General features: G+C 40.1%; 1 protein-coding gene across 1 annotated transcript in view; it reads left to right on the forward strand.

Moving 5' to 3' along the window:
• The first annotated feature begins 15718 nt into the window (after positions 1–15718).
• Positions 15719–25072, forward strand: part of KCTD8 (potassium channel tetramerization domain containing 8) — a 320383-nt gene continuing 311029 nt past the window's right edge. Inside the window, exon 1 of the mRNA XM_075544991.1 lies at positions 15719–16682. Coding sequence (XP_075401106.1) covers positions 15719–16682 — 964 coding nt within the window. The remainder of the gene's footprint in view (positions 16683–25072) is intronic.

Below are 25072 nucleotides of genomic sequence, written 5' to 3' on the forward strand. Positions count from 1 at the left end.
TAGGGACTTGATTTGGACTCGGCTGGGATGTTTTCTCAATATTCAGTTGTTCTTCTTTATACATCTCTTTCTTATACACATATGTGTTTCTATGGATTCGTTTCTCTAGTCTGCCCAGACTCACACACATAGCAAGAGGCCCTGACGAAATCCTGTTATTTTAGTTCTCAATGTAGGGATAGGTGATTCACCACTAGCCAGTGTCTAATTATAATAATGAAAAAGACTGCATTTAAGAAGCGCCCAGCTGATTTCATGATCATGAAAGATCATAAAATAAGTTATTGTTAATGTTAAAAGCTACTAATTCTTAGAAGGTGGCTTTTTTTTGAAGGGGTGGTAGTGAATCGATAGAGCATCAGAACAGTATTCTCAAAAGATATTAGGGTGTGTCCAATAGACAAGAAATATATTTACAGAAGAGATATTTGCTCTGGGTCACTTAGTGAATCTGTATCATTATCAGGGCTGGGATTAAAATTCAGGATTCCATCTGGTCTGTCTCAATTATGGTTAGAAAAAAATACGACATGCTGTAGTGTTCATTCACACGAAACTAAAATATACAATTTAATTGAGTTATATTTTTAAAAACCTGTTTACTAAATCTGAATAACATAGTAATAGGTATTCATTAGTTGAATGTACACCTTCCATTAGATTGATTTTCTGGGTTGAAATATTGTGCTATGATTGTAGTTTATAAAAATCTGACTTGATATATGTACTTTTAAAAATAGAATCCAGGGATATGCAAATATCAATATTTTTTCTACTCAACATTACATAGGAATATAAAGCATTACCACTAATGTCTTTGAGCAGTCTCACTGATAATCAGCCATGTTTAAGATAAACAACTTGCCCATCATCATTTCGGTACTTCCTGGATTTAGAGCACTGAATTGAAAATAAAATAACGAGTATAAATCTCTCTCTTCAAATAGTTTTTTAAGTAGATAGATATAGAAAACATGCAAATGGATGATAATTCAGACACATACAAGCCAAATACCAACAAACAATTCTTTGTATAAACTTTATTTAATGGTTCAGGGAACCAGGAGTAAAGTTGTAGCCTAAAATATTTAGGAAAAACTATAAGTATTTAGCACATATACATGTGCATGTTTAAAACTCAATCTACAAAATATGAATTTCAAAATGCTTTAGGCCTATATTAATATAGTACTACACTTCTTGTCCTTGTTATGGAAAGTCTTACACCGAACCATGTGAAATGATTACAGAAGTGGACACGTCATATGGTTTAGCCTTTAGATCAGTTATGCAAAGTTATTAATAAGCTCAAACTAGGTTCAAACAATTAAACCCCATAAAGGACCTCAGCCATTTGGTGGATGTGTAGCTATCAGTTTTTTTTTCATTTAAAGTATTTTAGTCATGTTTATTAAAATTTTTTGATGTTTTAGTATGGCTTTCATAGCTGTTTCTTTATTTCTCTTCCATTTCACATTTAAACACAGATAAACCAATTCTAATGGAAAGACAAGCTTCTTGACTTATAAATAATATGCATTATATATAATTATATCAAATTGTATTCCTATCCATGTTCTATATTTAAATGTCTTAATAGTAGATTACTGGGGACTTTTATTTTAGAAATACAGTATTTTCTCTTTTAGATTTAATATATTTACTTAACACTTGGAGTTCCTGGGTAGAACAAACACTTTAGCATTCACTACTATCCAAAAGGTTGGTAGTTCTAACCCACCCAGAGTCGCTGTGTAAGATAAACCTGGTAAATTTACTTTCAAGGTGCCACAGCCTTGAAATCCCTAGAGAACAGTTCTAAGGCTGTATGTCTGTACTCCTCCTTGAGTTGGAGTAGACTGCCAACAAGTAACCCCAGTAGTTAATTAATTTTGAGTTTGTCTTGAAGAACTAATTTCATAAGCTGACAGACACTGCGTTCCCATTGGCATCAAGCACCATGGAAGAAGAAGGCTCATAATGACAGTATTTTAGTTCCATAGTAATTTCTTTTTTTTTAATTTTAACAATTTATTGGGGCTCATACAATTCTTTTCACAGTTCATATATATACATACATCAACTGTATAAAGCACATCTGTACAGTCTTTGCCATAATCATTTTTTTCTCTTTTCTTCTTTTACATTTTATTAGGGACTCATACAACTCCTACCACAATACATACATATACATACATCAATTGTATAAAGCACATCCATACATTCCCTGCCCCAATCACTCCCAAGGCACTTGCCCTCCACCCAAGCCCCCTGCATCAGGTCCTCCTTTTTTTCCCCTCCTCCCTCCCCACTCCCCCCTCCCCCATATGCCCTTGGTAATTTATACATCGTTGTTTTGTCATATCTTGCCCTATCCGGAGTCTCCCCTTCCCCCCTTCTCTGCTGTCCCTCTCCCAGGGAAGAGGTCACACGTGGATCCTTGTAATCAGTTCCCCCTTTCCAACCCACTCACCCTCCACTCTCCCAGCATCGTCGCTCACACCCTTGGTCCTGAAGGTATCATCCACCCTGGATTCCCTGTACCTCCAACCCTCATATGCACCAGTGTACAGCCTCTGTCCTATCCAGCCCTGCAAGGTAGAATTCGGATCATGGTAGTTGGGGGGAGGAAGCATCCAGGATCCGGGGAAAGCTGTGTTCTTCATCGATACTACCTCACACCCTAATTAACCCATCTCCTCTCCTAAACCCCTCTATGAGGGGATCTCCATTGGTCGACACTTGGGCCTTGGGTCTCCACTCTGCACTTCCCCCTTCATTTAATATGATATATATACATATATATACATACATATATACTTATACACGTATATACACATACATACACACACTTATATCTTTTTTTTTTTTGCATGATGCCTTATACCTGGTCCCTTGGGCACCTCGTGATCGCCCTGGCCGGTGTGCTTCTTCCATGTGGGCTTATTTGCTTCTGAGCTAGATGGCCGCTTGTTCACCTTCAAGCCTTTAAGACCCCAGACACTATCTCTTTTGATAGCCGGGCACCATCAGCTTTCTTCACCACATTTGCTTATGCACCCATTTGTCTTCAGCGATCCTATCATGGAGGTGTGCAGTCAATGATATGATTTTTTGTTCTTTGATGCCTGGTAACTGATCCCTTTGGGACCACTCGCTCACTCAGGCTGGTGTGTTCTTCCATGTGGACTTTGTTGCTTCTGAGCTAGATGGCCGCTTGTTTATCTTCAAGCCTTTAAGACCCCAGTCACTATCTCTTTTGATAGCCGGGCACCATCAGCTTTCTTCTGAGGTACATCTGTGTTTTACTTAAGTAACCCTCTTGACAAATCTAATAGGGAAAGGATAAGAAAATGAAAAACACAGAAAATGATAACATTCCTGCTACAGTGAATGTTTTAATGAGAGTCAAATTCATCAGTTAGTAGTAGTCTTCAGTAAATCATTTTGTTAAATGAAAGTGTAAGATTTGGGTGCATTTTCATGGCATAGTTAAACTGCTTATCAGGAACGTACATTCCTTTTCTGCTTATATTTTAGAAGATTTTTCAAATGATGAAGACTGTTTTTAATTTTTAAATTTTTACATTATACTATAATATCATTAGCTGTACGCCCTGGACTACATCTTTGAAAATGCTTAGAGGCCATCCAGGATAAGAATGTTATTATTGCTGTTCAACCTGGTTAAAACGGTTATCACCGTGTCTTAAAAGTATCGGAAAATATGTTGTCCCGTTTGGCGAGCATTAGGGAGCTGACTCCCCAAGAGTCGTGTTCCCTAAATGACTGACTCTCTAAAACACTACTTAATTGCTATTCAATATACAAACATACATGCACAAAGAGTTATACACACAAAGCTAATATATTAATAAGTAAAACAGATATTGTTTTGAAAATACTATCCATGTAGCATAAAACTTAGTGTCAAATGGTTTATAAATAATTTTATTCTACAAACACCTGCTGATCACTTTCTATATTCTAGGCAGTTAGGTGCTTAGATATATTGCATCATAACATACAAGAGTAAGTAAAAACATATAATAACAAATTCATAGATAGCTTTATTAAACAAAAGTATCCAAGATGAAGTGATCATTTCTCAGGATATCCTCCATCTATATTCACTTTCGAGGCAGTGTCTCCATTTCTGTAATCTTTCATAGAATAATTCTATTCCTTAGGTTTACACCACGCCAAAATGACAGTTTTGCTATCCTTCAGGAATTCAAATTGTGCGTATTCCTTATATTCCTCGAGTTCTAGGGACAAAAGAAATCTTAAGGAGCAAGTTCAGCTCAGTAGAGTGTGTGGGGTAAGGTTTCCCAGAAAAATATAATAATAGGGATATAGGTCTATGTACATATATTGTATGTTAAGTATTAAGGTAGCAGATGGACATTGTGCCTCTACTCAAGGCCTCTCTCAATGCAAGAACACTTTGTTCTAACAACCTGTCACTCTGTGATACTCACCTTCCCACCATGATCACTGAAGACAAAGTAGGTACATAAGCAAATCTGGTGAAGAAAGGAGATGGTGCCCGGCTATTAAAAGATATAACATCTGGGGTCTTAGAGACTTGGAGTTAAACAAGAGGTCATCTAGCGGGGAAGCAACAAGCTCACATGGAAGAAGCCCACCAGCCTGTGTGATCATGAGGTGTCGATATCAGGTATCAGGCATCAGAAGACCCAAAACAATCATATTGATGCAAATGAGGGGGGTGGGAGTGGAGACCGTAAGCCCACCTGTAGACAATTGCACATCCCCCTACAGAAGGGTCACAAAGAAGGGACAATGCAGCTAGGGTTCAATATAGCACCAATGAAACACACAACATTCATCTCGTTTTTGAATATTTCCTCCCTCACAACACCCCAACAAATGACCCCAGTTCTACCTTTCAAATCTGACTAGACCAGAGCATTACACTGGTACCAATAAGCGTTCTCCACACATGGAATCCAGGACAGATAACCCCTCAGGAACCATAATGGGAGTAGTGATGCCATGAGGGAAGGGGGACGTGGGGGGAAAAAGGGGAATCGATCACAATGATTGAAGTGTAAACCTTACCCATCCATCCGAGGGGGATGAACAACAGAAAAACAGGTGAAGGGAGAGACAGCAGGTGGTGTAAGAAATCAAAATAACAATAATTTATCAAAGGTTCATGAAAGTGGGAGAGCTGGGGAGGAAGTGAAAAAAGAGGAGCTGATACCAAGGGCTCAAGTAGAAAGAAAATATTTTGAAAATGATGATGAAAACATATGTACAAATGTGATTAATATAATTGATGTACAGAGTTCTGTAAGAGCTGTAAAAGCCCCAAATAAAATGATTTATATATTTTAACAAAAAAGTGGGACAGTTCTACATAGTTAGTAAGCCAGGTAGTTTCATGATTTTGAGTTTCCTTCCACAGTTTTCTACCTCTCTAGCCTGCGTGCTCTAATGTAATCCCTTCAGAGCATGTCATAGTGGTAGGCAGGCACCATCTAATTCTTCTGGTCTCAGCATCATGGAGATTAATGGTCAGTGGTTTCTTAGCACATTAGTCTAACTGTTTCCATGAATCTTTGATTTCCTTCATTCTTCTAGATGGGAACAGACCAATATTACACCTCAGATGGTCATTCACAAGGCATTTTTAGACCCTTGTTGCCTCTCATCAAAATGTGTAGAAGATAGTTTGTGGCCTATGTTAGGTCCATTTGTTTTGGTGTTTCCTGACACTATGGTCTTGATGCTCCAGTAATTTATTCACTCAAGGTGTTTGGTTATGGATAAGAAGATTTCATAAGCTCATTCTATGTATGCCTTCATAGATTCATTGATATATTTACAGCACAGACAAAGCACACATATACACATATCATCTGTCAAACCTATATATTTCTAGGTATACCCCCATGCTCTTTCATACATATATTCAGGCTCCATGCTTCTACTCATACATCATTATTACCACAATAGAATTTTGAGCTGACCTCTATACTTTAAATTGAACTGACCCAGCAGATTCATTCAGAATCTGTTTTATTGGACCTTTTATGTCCCAAGGCACTGTAAAGAGACAAAGACTAATGTATTACTGAGAGAACTTGTATGAAATTACCCACTAATTGCAGAGATAATTTTAGCGCGTTTTGTTGACATAACTTATGCATGTATGAGCTGACACCTGAGTAACAATATTTTTTAACTTACTCATGTGTACAAACTTTAATTCTTTGGCTGTTTAATTTAATGTAATTTGATCAGGTGATAGTATCCCCTTTAACAGGGTTTTTTAAAGTATACAGATGATACAGAACAAGAATGCATATCACACTGCACTCTTGTTAGTTGCCCTGGAATCAATTCTGTGTCATCTTGCCAGGTCTGTCATAATAAACAAAATCTCCTGACTGTTGCTTCCCTGAAAATTGAGTGTGGATCCAAGCAAGACCAAATCATTGGCAAGTTTAATCTTTTCTCTATGTATCATGTATCATGATGATGGCAATAGCCATCCAGAAATCAAGCAATGTATCACATTTCCTTAGAGTGTTACAAAACAAAGATACTATCTCCAGGACTACGGTGTGCCCGACACCACAAAGCACCTGGAAGTTGTACAAAGTGACTATAAATAATGGAAATACCATGGGCTTCACAGAGAACAAAACTAATCTTACCAGTCTTTGGACATATTATCAGGAAGAGTCAATCATTGAATTAGGGCATAATGTATTTTTTTGTGGGTCATAATGTTTTGCCAGTGAAAAATATAAAGTCTTTCAGGACATGGATTTTCAGTGGCTGTAACCATGGTCTCGTTTGATTGTGAGGATGGGGCAGGACTGGGCAGTGGTTAGTTTTGTTGTTCAGATGGTCACATTGTGCAGGCATAGACTCAAAGGAGCCTCACAGCAACAAAAACACCAACACTTTGCTGTTTTAAAATATTCCAATAATTTGAGCTGCACAGTTTCTCGTCAGGGAAGTGTGATACCTCGTTTGCATAGCAGCAAAAGATGCTTTGAGAACCCATCTTGTGGTCAAATTGGTCTAGGAAATATGAATATGTGTGAGTGTGGCTTAGAGCAAGGTAATTCTGATTATGGTATTTTGATCGCTCCCTGAGCTCACCAAAATATTTGCTCCCGGTGTGTCTGTCCCTTTCTTATATGCCCTTCTCCTTTTGATTTGATTCTCTTTTCCTCATGCCATGTACAGGACTACCACTTGTTCATTTCTGAAATCGCATTGCTTAACCCAATGCCTACCACGCATCATGTATATACAGTATACATTCAACAACTGGAAATTTACTACCTCTTCTGGACTGTCACTATGGTACATGCTAGGGATAGAATAGTGCAGTTGGTTGTATACTATATTTACATCTGCCAGTAGATAATTACATTTCTACAAGATAAACTCTATCTGTGTATGGGTCGAGAATTTGTTGAACACTTTAGAAGGAAATTAGCCTGGTTTAGTAAATCCAGGAAAGCTCTCCGAAAGAAAGTCGTATTTAAGCTGAGCCCTAAATGAAGAGGTAAGCAAGGCAAAACTAGAAGCTGGTTGAAAATTAAAGGCATTCCTAGCTAAAAAACAAACACATTTTTCACATGCAGTTTTTCAGTTTGGAATTTGGCTGGAAGGTGGCATTGGTGGGAATGTGTGTAAAAGTGACAAATGTGGGAAGAATGGGGACTAAAGAGAAATCCTGACTAAATATTTGTTAAAGCAATATAGAATGCGGTGCAATTCTTTCTGGATTTCTAACAGAATTCATTTAGAGTGTAAATTTTTTAGTTCATTTTATCTTCTATGTATATTATATAATTAAAAGTATAATATATTTGAACTTGTCATGCTGGAGACCTTGTATTTTTATATGTATATACATATTTATTATATATCCATTTCATTACAATTCTGTGGTGTGTAGCATACTTATCATTAGGGCCATTTACCTCATGATAAATGGGCTTCATTAGTAGTGCTTTGAGGCATTATAATTTATTCATCTATGAAGGATATAAAGCTTTTATTAATTCACTTTTCCAGGGACTATTATTTTAAATCACGAATGCATTTTAAATTTTCAAGTGATAATAGTACAACTTTCTTCCTATTATTTAATATTTGAGTTTAGCTTTTTAAAAAAAGGATAGAACAAATTCTACTTCTTAGTTTGGCTAATTAATACATACATTGGGTGGTGGGGATGCCGATGCTATATCAAGAGCATTTCAAATACCAGCAGGGTCATTCATGGTGGAGGGATTTCAGAAGAGCATCCAGACTAAGACAGAACGGCCAATGAGAACTTTGTGCGCAGCAGCAGAACCTTATCTGACAAAGTCCTCCAGGAAAGGTGTGTCCCTCAGATTGAAAAGGCACTTATGATATGACAGGGAAAAGTAGATCTTCTGAAAGCAGATTCAACCCTGACTCAAAACTAAAAGACACTGCAGCAACCATCCATTAATAATCCTAAGTAGTGTGCAAAGCATACACCTGGAAAAAATAGAAATGGTGAAATATACAATGGAATACATAATATTGATATCCTAGGAACTAATGAGCTGAAATGGACTGGTATTGGCCATTCTGAACTGTACAAACAATGGTATACTAAGCCACGAAAGACCATTTGAAAGGGAATGATGTTGCATTCATTCTCAAAATATCAATTAAAAATCTTGAAGTATAATGTTTTCAGTGATAGACTAACATGTACACATCTACAAAGAAGGCAAGTTAATGAGACTATTATTAAATTAAAAAACCAACCAACGATGCCAAAGGTGAAGAAATTGATGATTTTTACTAACTCTGGAAGTCTGAATTGACCAAACCTGCAGTCAATACGCATAGATAATTATATGTGAATGTTGGAAACAAGAAAAAAGATTGGTATCTGGAAAATATAGCCTTGATATAGTGACGTTGAAGGTTTCCTGCTAGAATCTTGCAATACCAATGCTTTGTTCATTAGAGGTACTGTTTTCTATTTGATTCATTTATTAATCTCTCTGGTTATTTTCAGTCTCTGGTCCTCTTTCTTTCATTCTCTACATGTCTTCTTGTTAAAAAAATCATTTTATAGGGGGCACATACAACTCATCACAATCCATCCATGTGTCAAGCATGTTAGTACATTTGTTGCCCTTATTATTCTCAAAACATTTGCTCTCCACTTAAGCTCTTGGTATCAGCTGTGTTTTTAAGCAAAGCGACCATACATGTGGGCTTCACCACATGGAATACAAAGGAATCCAATCAAGCACCTCTGTAGGGAGATGATGAAGTTCAATATCCTCCACAAAAGGTGATCATGAAAATACGGTGGAAGAGAACAGCAATTGCTTCTATGCCAATGCGTATTGAAGTTGAAGATATGTTCATAGAACTAAAATCCAACTTTGAGTATCCCCCATCTGAATAAAGAGATTGATATTGATATTATGCATGGAACAAGAATAATTGAAGACTAGCTGACTTGTGTGATGGTATCAAGGATATCATGAAGAAGAAAGCAAAACCAAATGAACTACCATCAAGTCCAGTCTAACTCCTAGGGGCTCTATAGGGCAAAGTAGAACTTTCCATTGGGTTTCCCAGGCTTTACCATTTTAGGAGACCAGGCATACTCAGCTTTCTCCTGTGGAGCAGCCGGTGGGTTTGAACTGCTACCCTTGCAATTAGCAGTTCAATTAGTATCTCAGTATGCCACTAGTATTCCCAAAGAAGACAAACTGTCGTGAGCAAGACCAGATAGAAAGCATATAGTTCAGAAGCATTAGGAAAGACGGGGGAGTGCTAATGGGAGCCATACGGAGGAAGTGGGATAAGTTATATAATACAATGTGGAGACTGCAATTCATGAAAGGAAACACGTGTGTATTCATGAATGGAAAACTCTTCTACTGTGTAAACCTTCATCCATTTAAGAATAAAAAGCTCTGTAAGACATGAAAAAGTAGTAATTTATAAATCATTAAGTGTTCATGAGGGTGGGACAGTGTGCAAGGGAAGGGGAAAATGAGGAGCTGAAGTAGAAAGAAAATGTCTTGAAAATGATGATGGTAACAAATGTACAGATGTGCTTGACACAATGGGTGGATGGATGGATTGTGATAAAAATTGTAGCGCCACCAATAAAATGATTTTTTAAAAAAGAATAAAAAGCTAAACATAAAGAAGATACTCTGAAACATGCTCTTTAAAGACCAGCAGAAAAATGATGACATGATAGAGCCGAGCAAAAAATTCAGTGTGGAAAATAAATTATAAAGAAATGTCAAAGACCTGGAATTAGAAAGCAAAAATGAAAGCACATGCCTTGTTTTCATGAAGCTGGAAAAAATGAATGAAAATTCAAGTGGTATTTCAATACTGAATAATTCTATTGGCAAATCATCATAGAAGCTGGATTATAGGAAAAGAATGCAGCATCAGGAGTGAAGGAAGCCTTATTGACAGCCTTCCATATACCGATGACACAATCTTACTTGCTGAAAGTGAGGAGGAGTTAAATCATTTGCATATAAAGATCAAGGATCATACCTCTCAGAATGGGTTACAACTCAATGGAAAGAAGACCAAAATCCTCACAACCGGATCAATAGGTAGCATTATGAAAAATGGAGAAAATATTGAAGTTGTCAAGAATTCTTCTTGCTTGGATCCTCAATCAATGCTCATGGAAGCCAATGTCAAGAGATTAAATGACACTTTGCACTGAGTACATTTATTGCATAAGACCTCTTCAAAGTGCTGAAAATCAAGGATGTTAATTTGAGGATTAAGGTGTGTCTGAAAGATGCCATGGTATTTTGAGTTGCCTCATGTACATGTGAGTTAGACGTTGAATAAGAAAAACCAAAGAACAGGTGCATTTGAATTGTGGTGCTGGAGAAGTTACATGGACTGCCAAAAGAACAAATAATTGGAAGAAGTATGGCCAGAGTCTCTTAGAGGCAAGGGTGTCTAGATTACATTTTACAATACTTTGGACATATCGTCAGGAGGAAACAGTCCCTAGAAAAGGACATCATGGTTGGTCAAGTGGCAGGCCATGGAAACGGGTAAGATCTTTGAAAGGAGGATTGACACAGTGGCTGCCCAATTGGGCTAAAACCTAAGAACATATGGCCCGGGACCGGGCAGTCCTTCATTCTGTTGGATTGTACATAGGGTCACGGTTGAGTAGGGATCAATTCCACAGCAATGAACAACATCGACAGCCATGGACAAGATATTAAGCAATGCAGTCAGCGTCAAAAGAAGCTGGAACGAATACAGAGTCACTACACCCAAGAAAATTGGCCTATGTTCAAACATTTCAGGAGTTCTCACAGCATATTCTTGAGAACTAATCATATGAAGAGCTAATTCAAGCTGAAAATACTGGAGTAAAACACAACTTCAGGAATTGAAGGAATACGAACCTGAGATGTTCCACCAACACATGCACTGTTGACAATGCTAGCTAGCTCTCCTAGGTAAAGAAAATTTGTAAGACAGCTATCTAGCCTGAAGGGATCTATGTTTGGTTTCATTCCAAAGAGAGATGATTCAATATAATGCAGACATGTGCTAAAATATTTATATCACATTCAAGTAAATTTTCTGAAGGATAAATTTAAAACAGGTGGACTGCTACATCTACAAGTACCTGCCAGAAATTCAGGGTGAATTAAATAAAGGATGTAGATTGCAGCTCAGGTACTCTGGTCTTGAGGTCAGGAGGGACCCGCTCCCGGACTAAAACACGAAGTTTGCTCAGCAAAATGAATGAGATGGATTGACACAGTAGTTCTAACAGTGGGCTCAAAGTTGGCAATGATTGTGAGGAAGATGCCGTAATGGACAATATTTCTTTCTGTTGTGCACCAGGCAGCTAAGATTCGGAACTGACTTGATGACCAGAGTAATTCTGAAAGGATTGTAGGAAGATGTCTGTCTCAAAGCAAGTTTTAAGTTTTAGTTCTTTGGCAAATATATTGTGTTCTTTCCCTTGTCCACTAGACTATTTCTCTGGGTAATCTAACTACAAAATAGGTAGGTATACGTTTTCTGCCAGTGTGGCTTATAAAGATCAATGAAGTAAGCAAGTTTAGTAATCCTTCAAGAAATAATGTTATCATTTAATAAAATATAAGAATTCACAATATCTCAAATCCAGTATTTTGTCATGGGTTTTAAGACAGGAATACTAAGTAGGCATTTAGGATTTTAAAAAATGACAGCTGTATATTATTTTAACTCTTAATAATGTTTGTCTATCATTTTGATAATTTTTTGGAAGCAAACAATACTTTTACCATAAGTTCTCTTTTTTTACTTTATAAATCAGTGATGCTTTATTTCCAAACACACAGTGGTGCCCCAGGGTGGATGGCTTGTTAGATGGTGCTACAGCAGACGAGGGATTTCTCATTTGCATTTATATCCTCACTTCTCATCACAAATAATGCTGATCTTGCAGACACTACCAATGACTTGTACTAATGGAAATTAAGGTGAGTTTAAAGTCATTTGTGACCTGACTCTTAGGGGTGAGACTACTCATAAAACAGAAACCACTCTTCTTGCTCCATGGAGTTGAACAGGAAATAGAGAGATTAAAAAGGAGTCTGGTCAGATGTGGAAAACAAACCAACAATGAGCAAGTTTCCTCTCTTCTAAAATCTACCTTTCCCTAAACAATTAAAAAGTATGGATGGTGGGTCAAATACTGGGAGATGAAAGAATCGTTAAGTCACACGCTGTCATTTAATTGGTTTTACAAAGATTCTTACATGATCTCACTTTCATGAGAAGAATAGGCAAGGCTGCCAGGGGCAGGGCTGAGAGTGGAAGGAGAGCCACTCTGGGAAGTGATGATTAGCTTTCGTGTGCGGTAAAGGGAAATCGGCATCCATTAGGGCTGTAGTTGGCCAACCTGTTAGTGTATAATTGATACACTAATCTGCAGACCTGAAAAATGTCAAATGGGCAAATAGCAGGTCAGTCAAAAAGTATTGCTACTATGGCTCTAGTTCATACATGTACTTGCTTATTTGAAATAAAACATGCTTAAACATGTCCTTGTGATCAGTGGACAGCTGCAAACAAGTTCCCCCCATAAGACAACGCGTCTTAGTTTCATTAGGGTGATTTAAGAATAGTCGAATGTGAACAGTGGCTTCTAAGGGGATCTGTTGGACCAGTTAGATTCAAAGTTGAGCGGTTAGCTCAGAAAATTACAGTGATTGATTTTTGGAATAATCTTCATGGTTTTTTTCCCCTCAGAACATACAATGATCCAGAATGCTTTTAACGATGTTGTTTAAGAAAAATAAAGCTTGCATTGGTGAAAAAATGTCCAGGAAAGTTATGACTAGGAGGAATGAATGGTTTTCCATCACAGTAAAATACTTGTTCATGGTAGAAAATTTTATTGGGAAACCTTATCCCACTTATTTTACAGCTATGATTTAGCTGCTTCAGATGTCATTTTGTTCCCCAAATTCAAATAATACTGAAAAGGAAGGCAATTTGAATCCCTGAGGAGGATGTCAAATCTGCCACTTTTTGTGATTTAAATATAGATGACAGTGAAAGCCCCAAATCCATGTACAGTGCCCTCATGTGGATTAGCCCTCTGGTCAATCTCCTCTGACCACAGACCAGGGATCTGAATAGCCTTGGTATTAGACAAAAGTGCACTGGAAAGTGGATTATTCCAGACTTCTTTGGGTTAAAACACAACACCTCATCATTTGATTGCCCTTTTGTTCCATTTAAAATCTTTCTAATTTTTCATATTTTGTGCTCTTTTTATTGAGTTTTTAAAATTTTGTAAATCACATTAGATAAATCTATCAAGACAGTAAGTAGATTCAAAGTTTCTCAGGACCATGACAGAGGAACTTGGGGGGAAGTGGGGCGCTAATAACAATGAGTATAAGAAAGAAGAAAATGTTCTAAAATTCATCGCAGTTGTGTTTGCACAGCTCCCTGTAATATGAGTGAATTATTGAATTGTGTGATAGGTGAATTAGATGCCAGTGAAATTGTTGAAAACACTCAGAATCCTTCTGGGAAGACAGATTAAGAGATGGAAACAATGCTTTCAGGAGTGTATAGCTCTAGATGAAGGATGCGTAAAATAACAATGTGTCCCATTTTGTTAAATAAATGTTTCTATGTTTTGTGTCTGTGTGTGTACACATTTATACAAACATATATGCATACATAAACCAAGGATACATATACATGCATATCTTTGTATTTGAGCCAAAAGAAAGGAAGAAACACAGTTGTTGAAGTTAATTGTGAACAATTAAACACCTGTGGGAGGAATCCCTGTGGTGTCAAAGTGATGTACATGTTGGGCTGCTAATGACAAGGCCAGCAGTGGGAAATCATCAGCTTCTCCTAGGGAGAAAGATGCTCCCATAAAGATCCAGTCTCAGAAATCCACAGGGACAGTTCTACCTTGTTTTACAGAGTCAATGTGAATGGAATCAACTTGATATGCATTAAGTTTTTGTTTGTGTATTTGTTTGGGTTTGACTCGGAGGTTTAGGATCCTGGTTTCCAGGGACATTCCAATGGATTAGCTTTAAACTATTTCTCCATATTTCTGTTCTATCTCCTGGTTTTAAAAGCCAGTAAAGAGGGAAAACAATTTTTTCCCCTCTTATCTCGAGCAACACAGGAAGGAGAATCAGACCTGGAGGAGAAAAATAGAAGGCAAGAACTGAAATCATATTTCAGAGTTTGAACGTCATCCACTATATGAGATGCATACAGTTACACATGCAACAATGAATTTAGAATTCATTGAAGGTAAAAGCATTTTGTGGGCGCATCAAAAAGTCCCACAAAGTCATGTACCTACAAGCGAGTGACCCCGTTGAAGTGGTATTTCCATCCACCATGGCTTGTGCCGACATTTGTAGGGATTTCAGGTAAGGTCACAGTCAAGACCTATTCCATGGACAAACAAACCTAGTCTGACTCCTGGGGTGGGCTGGGGAGGAGGAGAAGACCGGAAGAAGAGATGGTGAAGGTGGGAGTGGGATGAGTCCAGAGACAGACCAGTCTTTGTTCCCTTTGGGGTACTTTCCGGTCCTCTTTTCAAAGCTGGCTGCCCAGCGGGGTCCTGCGCCAGGTGCGGTCTTGGGCCCCGCCCCTCAGCGCCGGAGCCAGCTGCTAGTGGCCGGCGCCTATCTCTTTAAGTGACAGCTGTGGCTCGGGTCCCAGTCCGGGCCGTGACGTCAGAGCCGCCTCCCGGGCTGCTCGGCGGAGTTGGCGCGGCGTCGGCGGCGCTCCGGGCTCGCGGCGCGCTCTCTAGCTGCCGGGGCGGGGAGTTCGCTCTGCTCCCGCCCTCCCAGCCCGGAGCCGCGCGGCCGCCCCAGAACCTCTCCAAGTCTCACTTACACTTCCCCGCCGTCGCCCCACGGAGCGGCCGCTCCTCCCGCCGCCTGCCCGCCTCTCCAGCGCGTCTCTCCCCCGATGGAGCCCGGGCGCCGCCGCCGCTGCTCGGAGCCCTGAGCCCGGTTCTGCGGCCGCAGGGACGCGCCGCCGGGACCCGGGGCGCGGGGCGCGCGGGCTCGCTCGGAGGGCCGGCGGCCGGAGAGGGCGCGCGGGGGCGCCCGTGCAGAGCCCCGGCGAGGGTCGCTCGGCCGGGTCCTCGGCCCGGCAGCGGGGCGGAAGGATGGCGCTGAAGGACTCGGGCGGCAGCGGCAGCACCATCCTCCCCATTAGCGAGATGGTGTCGGCGTGCAGCTCGCCGGGAGCCCCCGCGGCGGCCACCCCGGGGCCCTTCGCGCCCTCGCCCTTCCCCGAGGTGGTGGAGCTCAACGTGGGCGGCCAGGTGTATGTGACCAAGCACTCGACGCTGCTCAGCATCCCGGACAGCACGCTGGCCAGCATGTTCTCCCCGGCCAGTCCCCGGGGCGGCGCCCGGCGCCGGGGCGAGCTGCCCAGGGACAGCCGGGCGCGCTTCTTCATCGACCGGGACGGCTTCCTCTTCAGGTACGTGCTGGATTACCTGCGGGACAAGCAGCTGGCGCTGCCCGAGCACTTCCCCGAGAAGGAGCGGCTCCTGCGCGAGGCTGAGTACTTCCAGCTGACCGACCTGGTCAAGCTGCTGTCGCCCAAGGTCACCAAGCAGAATTCGCTCAACGACGAGGGCTGTCAGAGCGACCTGGAGGACAACGTCTCGCAGGGCAGCAGCGACGCGCTGCTGCTCCGCGGGGCGGCGGCGGCGGCCGCGCCCTCGGGCCCCGGGGCGCCCGGCGGCGGAGGCGGCGGCGGCACAGGGGACAAGCGCTCGGGCTTCCTGACGCTGGGCTACCGAGGCTCCTCCACCGCGCTGCGCGACAACCAGGCGGACGCCAAGTTCCGGCGCGTGGCGCGCATCCTGGTGTGCGGGCGCATCGCGCTGGCCAAGGAGGTCTTCGGGGACACGCTGAACGAGAGCCGAGACCCCGACCGGCCGCCCGAGAAGTACACGTCGCGCTTCTACCTCAAGTTCACGTACTTGGAGCAGGCGTTCGACCGCCTGTCCGAGGCCGGCTTCCACATGGTGGCGTGTAACTCCTCGGGCGCCGCTGCCTTCATCAACCAGTACCGCGACGACAAGATCTGGAGCAGCTACACCGAGTACATCTTCTTCCGTAAGTTCCCCGCCTGGGCGCTCTGCAGGCGCCCCTGCAGCCCTGGCGGTCCCAGGGCCCCTCTGCTCATTCTTGGGTCCCGGTGCCCGCCCCTCCCCCCCAGGCCATCATGCAGGGCTATGATGTGATGTAATCTTTCTCCCCTGTGGATCTTCCTGGAGACCCCCCACCTCCACCTTTTTAGTTTTGAACTCAGAAACACCGAGTGAGCACGCAGCCTTCTTTCTGCACTTTTTGATTGTCTCCCTCCCTCTGGTCCAGCTCCTGCATACTCTGGACCTCCCGGTGACTAGGACTGGGGCCGGTAGCCTGGAAGGGCTGGATCCCTGGATCCCCCTCTTCTCTCATCGCCCACGGGCTCTGGCCACCAAGTACTGCCTTACTTCCCTTTGTGCTCACCAGGTGCGGGAGAATCCAGTTACAGGCTGGGTCAGGAGGGGGCCATGGGAGAGGTGGCAGCTGTGCCACCTGAGACCTTGAGGCGGCCAGGTTGTGGGAATGACTGCTGGGAGAGGGGTTTTCATTGAGTTTGACCTAATAAAGCCCTTATCCCCCCACCTCCTCCTCTCCTCACCCAGCACCGGTTCACCTGCCTGCGTTTTGGGAGCAGGGGACTAGGAACCAAGTTTGATTGTCTGGATGTTGCTGTGGAGGACAGGGAAAGGAAGGGATGTGTGTGTGTGTGTGTGTGTGTGTTGCATCTCAAGTGTGAAACTGGCTGTTGAGCCAGTGTTTTCAGAGATGGAGAACGAATGCAGTTATCTGAAATGAAGAAAGGGAACGGTTTTCGGAAAGCATTAGTCACGGTGCTTTTGTAGTGTGCTTTCTGAAGGAACTGTGCAGAGTTCTAGAAATTAAGCCTGGCATGAGAACCTGAGCGGGGTGGGGGTGGGCGGGCGGGGTTGGGTTTGGGGAGGGGGCTGGCGGGGCCTAAAGGTGGAGGAAGGACATCATTTGGCAAACTTTTTTTTTCTTTTTTAAGATGCCAAAAGCTTTAACAGTTGTTTGTAGTGTTCGGAGAGCAGACTGGAAAGGCTCTGTCAGACAGAGGCTCTGCTGTGGTATTAATTTTGGTAACTAACTCACTGAGATCGTGGACACTTTTCTACTCCGATGGGAGGAGTGGAAGCAGCTCTCCTTGCACAAGAGCAAAGCTGATTACAAGGTGCCTGCCTCAGGGTTTGTGCAATCTGGTGACTTTAGGAATAGAGTGACCAAATACAGCATGGAAGTGTATAGCCAGGTTTTCTGTGTATTGGTGCTGGAATTAACCCGGATACCATTTTGACCGAGAAAAGAAGTGTCATCAAGTGAATCTAATTGTCTTGATAATATCAAAGTATCACTTGTTATATATTAATTTAGCTCACCAAGAACACCCAAAAGAAGCTATTTTATTTTTCATAAAATATCGGATTTCTTCCAACTTATGCTAAGTAAATAAAATTTTTAGAACCATGTATTTTAATCTTTAGCAAAGGGACCTTTATCAACAACTTTTTAGGTTTTAAGCGTTAAGAAATTGTGACATAAATCTCTTTTCAGGAATATCAGAAGATGTAATGTAGTTAATTTTTGCCATTTTATGGCTAGTGCTTAGGGATGATTGGAATCCTGGGTCCTTAATCTCTTGCATTTAGAAGTTTGTCATTGATTTGGTTCTGTCGTGTTTCCCTAGAAAGTTATGTACTTGAAAATATTCAGTACTTTAGTTATGAAGAGATACTTCCTGCTGTCTTTAAACTAGAAGCAGAGACATCCTTAAATTGAAATCAAAACTCAGCAAATTTAATTAATGCAATCATTTGAGAGACATTTTGAATGCACTTCTGAAGCTAGAGGAAGTGTGGAAAAATATTCATTATGATTAACTACTTTCACACGGTGCTTATGACTAGGGAGTTCTGAGGATTCATTCATAAAAGTCTCAAGGAATCTAAGGAAGCAATCTATATTCCAGTCTTCACTGATTATCCTAACTTTGGATAGAAAATATAATTACAGAGTCTTGTTTTGATGTGGTAATCTAGTCATGGACTACCTAAGTGTTATCATTTTAAATTTCATATGTCAAATTTATCCTGAATATTAATATATTTATTACAATGTTTATAAAGCTTGCAGCATATTTTAAAAAATATTTTGAATGGGATTAATATTTTTGTTTGATAAATGAAAATCAACAGTTACCATTTTGTATTTCCAAAGTCTACCTGTTAATGAAATATAAAATGCCACTTTTTGCAGTCTTTATTTCAAAAGATTATCAATTTTACTCTTGATGATAACTTAGTTGTCCATTTATATTTTGGATAGAGATGAAAATCTGACTATCTTTACCTGCCTCTTTTTGATACTAAGTTTTTCAACAAATAATTTAGGGCATAACTTATATCAGCAAGCTTCAATCATTTTGATACCTTCTAAAATTTAGGCTCAATATGAGCATAGTGGTTGGAAGTCATTCTAGAATTGTGATAACTGTAGTTTCTACAATTGAATTTTTACTTAAATTGTACCACCCCCTCAGATTTATAGCTATTAGGGATAAGAGAACAGCAAATGGTTCATGAATCCCAGGCCATGCTATTTGCTAAATCATTTCATGGGTTTGTATCTAATGGGGTCATCATAGTATCAGTCTTAAAAGCTTTGAGAATGCATACAGAGTCCTTGGATGAGTGCCTGACACATAATAAGGACTTAACAAATATTAGCTTCTAGCATTATAACCATAAATGACAGGCTTTTTTATTCTCATGAACATTAAATCTTAAAGTTCATTTAATAGTAAGTATAGCTGATTTAGATTATAAAATGATTTGGAAAACTAGTTTGTAATTAAATGGCAGCATATTGAACTTTGAGCTAATCAATTAAGTAATGGCCCTCCTATTTGGAAGGAGCCCTAGTGGCACAGTGGGTTAGGCATTTGGTGGCAAACCAAATGTGGTTGAATCCCACCAACTGCTGTCCAAAAGAAGGTTGAGGTGGTTTATTGGCATGAAGACTTACTGTCTTGGAAACCCTACATGGGGTCACTATGAGGTAGGTTGACATGGCACAAGGTTTGGTTTGGGTCTTTTCTGGAACTTGAATTTTTCAGATCAAGTTCAAGTCATCTAGTCTTGTCAGGCACACACCAGTTGATTCTTCTAGATTGACTTCCCCAGAATTGTTTTCTGATTCAGGTCCAAGAAGCATTTTAGCAGTCTACACTAGGACTTGAAAGTTTAGCAGTATTTCCTGACAAATAACAAGCTAGATTCATAGCTCCTTAAGTGCTTTTATCTAAGTCATTGAATTCTAATGCACAAGTTGGATGAAGCATATTAAACATTTAATATCAGCTTCATTTAGCTACATGTATACTTAGCTCTCTATTCTCAGTCTTATCTCATTATTTATCTATCTTTTTAATACACTGCAAAATACCATAGTACTCTTAAATTTTATACTACCGTCTTAACACTGAAGATGGGTTGCCCTTTCTTGGGCGAAAGCAGAGTGATTTATTGCATGTTCTTTTTTGGGGGGCATGTCTGGGAATCACAATCATGGTTCTTTGTCGCAGGACCTAGTAAGAAAGAAAAAGCGTTTATGTTTTGGCAGTGTATTGTATGGGCAATAGTTATGGACTTAGAATGTGATGTGCAGATCTCAGATGTTGTTAGGTGTGGTTGAGTAAGTAAGTTCCAAATCTCAGCCACCCTTGACTCAATTTGAGTCATGTTCAGTTCTGTGCCATTCTCAAAATTGTGACATTTGAGCCCACTGTTGCAGCCACTGTGCCAATAAGTAGCATGATATAATTGTTTATTTCTTATTATCAGTGAGTTTACAGAAAAAGCGGTAATGATGTGCTGCTTCTCTCTTCTTATAGTGTGTCAAACTTCGAACATCTGTAGAGTACTAGGTGATGGGAAAGCACACATTTCTCTAAGTTGTGTATGTTATTCTTTGATGTTTGGTATATCTCTTTCTTTGTTATTGTGATATATCACACTCACATCCAAAAATTAGTGCTGCTACTGAACTGGGCTGTTGAATCTAATTTGTCTTTGTGTATTCTTATAGCTACTCTTAAATAAATTCTGATTTGTTTCGCTGAGTGGATTGAAGACAGCTAGTTGAGTTGGAGACATTCAACTATTCACTCTTATATTAGCATGTTTCATGCTTGTTACATGAAGTCTTCTGGGATACATCTTCGAAGAATCATTCTATTTAGCTTCAGAATTTTAAAATTGTTTATTTCATCTCAAAGTTTCACCAAATATTATTTTATGTAAAAGAATTGTGTTAATCCTCTTTGATGAGGGTTCTTTCTTCTTGAATATCTATTGATGACTTTATGTGATAATTTCTTCTGCATCCACATGGTTGAATGAATTTAGCATCAGTGAAAAAAAGTAAAAGGAGCAGATAACTTTTTTAAACACCAAGATTTTGATTTTATGTAAGCTCTTACATAAATAAAGCAAATAGAAAATGACAAAACCTTAGCATGCAAAATATCTGGAGACTATGAGGTTGGCTTCTTTTACAGAGCATTGACATGTCATGCCAGGTATTATATTATCTAGACCTGATGTTTCGTGTAGAGCCATGGATTTCGCACTCCCCAACACCTATTCTACTGCTCTGAATATCAATCTTAATGCAGATTATAGAGCTGAAAGAATGAATGGTGCTGCAACGAATGAATGGTACCTTTAGTAAAATATTTCTGTCTTGTAATTTGGGGTGGTAGAACTACTAATTTGAACGTGTGTGTGTACTAGTTGAAAAGAAAATTATAACCAGAAAAAAGGGGGAAAGGAGAAGTGTAAAAATATCATCTTGGAAGAATACACTTAGAATGCTCCTTAGAAGCAGATCGTGAGATTTCAGCCCTGTATACTTTGGGCGTGTAATCGGAAGGGGCAGTCCCTGGAGAAGGACTTGGTGAAGTAGGGGTCAGCACAAAAGGAAGCAAATCCTCAACAGGATGAATTGACACAGCGGCTGCAGCAATGGGTTCAAACAGCAATGATTTTGAAGATGGTGTGGAAAGGGCAGTGCATTGTGCTGTTGTACATAGGGTCATTTTGAGTTGCAATGTACTGAAAGACACACAAGAGCAATACTTGTTATAATTAACTGGCTTGTATTAATTAAAATGAAACAACAGGACCCTTGTTGAAGAGTATCCCTCCTTTAAATTATAAAAGTCACATATGCAGATTAGGAATGAGATTTTAGAAGTCACCACCATAACTCCTAATAAAGTTTTTATTTAAACTTTTATATTGTATTTTGAGTGTAAGGTTAAGAATACATTGGTTTTCCATTCAGCAATTCATGCACATTTGTCTGTGACATTGTAATCCTCTCAGTATAACAGAATTCATTGCACTTCCTCACTATACCTAAGCTTTATTCCTTGGAAAATGGTGTAATTTGGCCTCCTATGGTTATTCTAATGACTGCATACCTCCCTGAGGTTATTGTTTACCTTATGGGCATATCCTTTGGCTGAAGTTGAGTCCAGGGGCTCAGTTCAGTCCCAGGCCTAAAGGGTAGTCATGGTCTCATGATTTCCAGAACTCTATCAGACCAGTAAACCGGATCTTCTTCAGGATTTGGGATTTTATTCCAAATTTCTTTCCACTATCCTGGACCTCCAATTTGGATTCCCTTCAGAGTCATCAGTCATCTAGTTCTCTCAGTGTCAGCATCATGGAGGCTGAGGCTCATGGTCCATTTTTCCTTTGGTCTAATGGTTTCCTTTAGTGTTATTCACTGTTCTTTGTTCCAAGTGGGGGAAGACCATTAGTGGCACTTCAGATCGACTCCTCACCAACGCTTAAGGCTTCAGCAACTACTCAAGCACTAAAGTAGGACATAGAAGATTGTCTGTCTTTAGGGACCATGATTCAAATTGACATTAGAGTCCCTGAAAGGCTACGGTCCTGAGCCCTCAGGCGCTGGCACTCATTTGGTCATGATGTTTTGTTTTGACTAAGAAGTTTTCACAATGTTGTGTCTTATAGACTCTATTATATTCACAGATATATTAGCAGAACATATAACTACATATGAAGAGCTATCTTCTGTCAAACTACATATATATTTTTCATTGTTATGATCTTACATTTTCTTTTCTTTTTTCCTATGCATATGTAGGTGAACAAATATTTCTAAAAATATATGATCATATATTTTTAGCATGTATATTTTTTGTTTTTTTCTTTATTTTATACATTTAATATACTTAATAACAATCTATGCTATTAAAATTTCTAACATATACTCACTACCATCGAGTCTATTTCAATGATAGTGATCGTAGAGATTATAAAAAAGTAATATATATCCTTTGCCACAGACATTACTGAAATATTTATGTTGAAACTTTTCCTCGTCAATTAAAAAATAAAAATTTCTGAAATAGAGAATGTGTAATAAAATTATTTTTACTGTCCTTAGTATTTAATTCTTCTACTCCTCTATAATTTACTGTTTGCCCCCCAAACATTTTTACAAATTTCAAATTGTTGCTGCTAGTTATCACTTGGGAAGTTTCAACACATAGCAACCCTGTGTACGATAGAATGAAACGCTGCCTGGTCCAGAACGGTCCTCACCACATTCCTGTGTTTGAGCCTGCTGTTGAACCCACTGTGTCAATCAGTTTTGCTGAGACCTTGCTCTCTCTCATTGTCTCTACTTTACCAAGCATGATGTCCTTCTCTAGGGATGGGCCTCTTCTGAAAAGTTGTCCAAAGTCTGTAAGACAAGGTCTTGCCATCCTTGCCTCCAAGCATCTGGCTGTACTACTTCCAAGACACATTTGTCAGTTCTTTTTGCAGTCAGTGGCACCTTCAATATTCTTTGACAGCACCATAACTCAAACGCATCGATTCTTCTTCAGTATTACTTATTCAATGCCTAATTCATCATGCATATGAGCTGATTGAAAATAGCACGCATCTGCTTCTTAGCCCCAAGGTAACCTCCAGCTTTTTGGCACTTTAAAGAGTTCCTGTGGAGCAGATTTATACACTGCAATATGTCTGCTTCCTGACTGTGCTTCCATGAGCACTGATTGTGGTCTAAGGAATATGCGAATATTGACAACTTTTCTCCATTTATCATGATGTTGCCTAATGTTTTAGTTGTGAGGATTTTGATCTCCTTTACACTGAGTTGTAATCCATTCTGAAGGTTGCAATTCTTGATCTTCATCATCAAATGCTTCAAGCTCTTTAGACTTTTAGCAAGCTGGGTTGTGTCATCTGCAGAAAAGCCTTTCTCCAATCTTGAGACTGCGTTCTTCTTCCTATAACCCTGGAGCCTCACATTAGTACCCTAATATTTCTGTTAGAAAGCTTTGTATGATTTGTTGCTGCTGTCTCTTAGGAGCCCTGAGGTTGGCTTCTACTCATCGTGGCCTAGTGCAGAGCAGAAGAAGACACTGTAGCATCTTCCGACTGGTTTGCAGGATTGAGTCCGTTTTTGCAGCTGTTATATCTCCTTGACCATCGTCCTTTTTGTGGGTGTGGTGGAGGGGAGGGGTGACCTTCTACTTCTCCAAACATGATGTCCCTCCTTAGGAACTGGTCTTTCCTGATAACAAGAGAGATTTGTTTATTCTGGCAGATCATAGTACTTCAGCATTCTTTTCCAAAACCACAGTTCAATTGCATCGCTTCTCTCATCTCCCTTAGTCATTGTTCCATGTTCCCACGAATATGAACCAATTAAAAATACGATGGCTTGGGCCAGACACACCTTAGTTTTCAAAATGATATCCTTGTGTTCAACATTTTAAAGAGATCTAGTGCAGAAGTTTTGCCCAGTGAAAAAGAGCTGTTGATTTCTTGACTGCCATTTGCATAAGCATTGGTTTTGGTTGTAAGCAAAATAAAAGTCTTAGCTCTTCAATATTTTCGCTGTTTACTAAGAATTTGCATATTGGTCCAGTTGCGAGATCTTTGTTTTCTTTACATTGCTCTTCATCATTTGCTCTTCATCTGCAAGTGTCTCAAGTCCTTTTCTTTTTCAGCAAGCAAGCTTGTGTCATCTGCAGCTGTCAGGTTGTTAATTAGCCTTCCTCCAATATTAATTCTGCGTTCTTCATTTAGTTCACCTTTTCAGTTCATTTTCTCAGCATACTTAAGTGTGTTAGGTTGGGCTGACTAGAGGAACAAATTCAATGACACTCATATAACAATACGAAATAGCTATATAGCATAAAGTAATTGTATATCAGAAAACATCCCAGTCCAGGCCAGATCAAGTCTATAAATCCAGTACCGGTCCATAAGGATAATGCTAGTTCATCAGTTCCTCTGCTGACTCACATGCAACGAGCATAATGCAGGAAGGTCACCGACCTGTGCTTG

The sequence above is a fragment of the Tenrec ecaudatus genome, chromosome 3 (genome assembly GCF_050624435.1).
Source record: "Tenrec ecaudatus isolate mTenEca1 chromosome 3, mTenEca1.hap1, whole genome shotgun sequence".
In the NCBI taxonomy this organism is placed as follows: domain Eukaryota; kingdom Metazoa; phylum Chordata; class Mammalia; order Afrosoricida; family Tenrecidae; genus Tenrec; species Tenrec ecaudatus.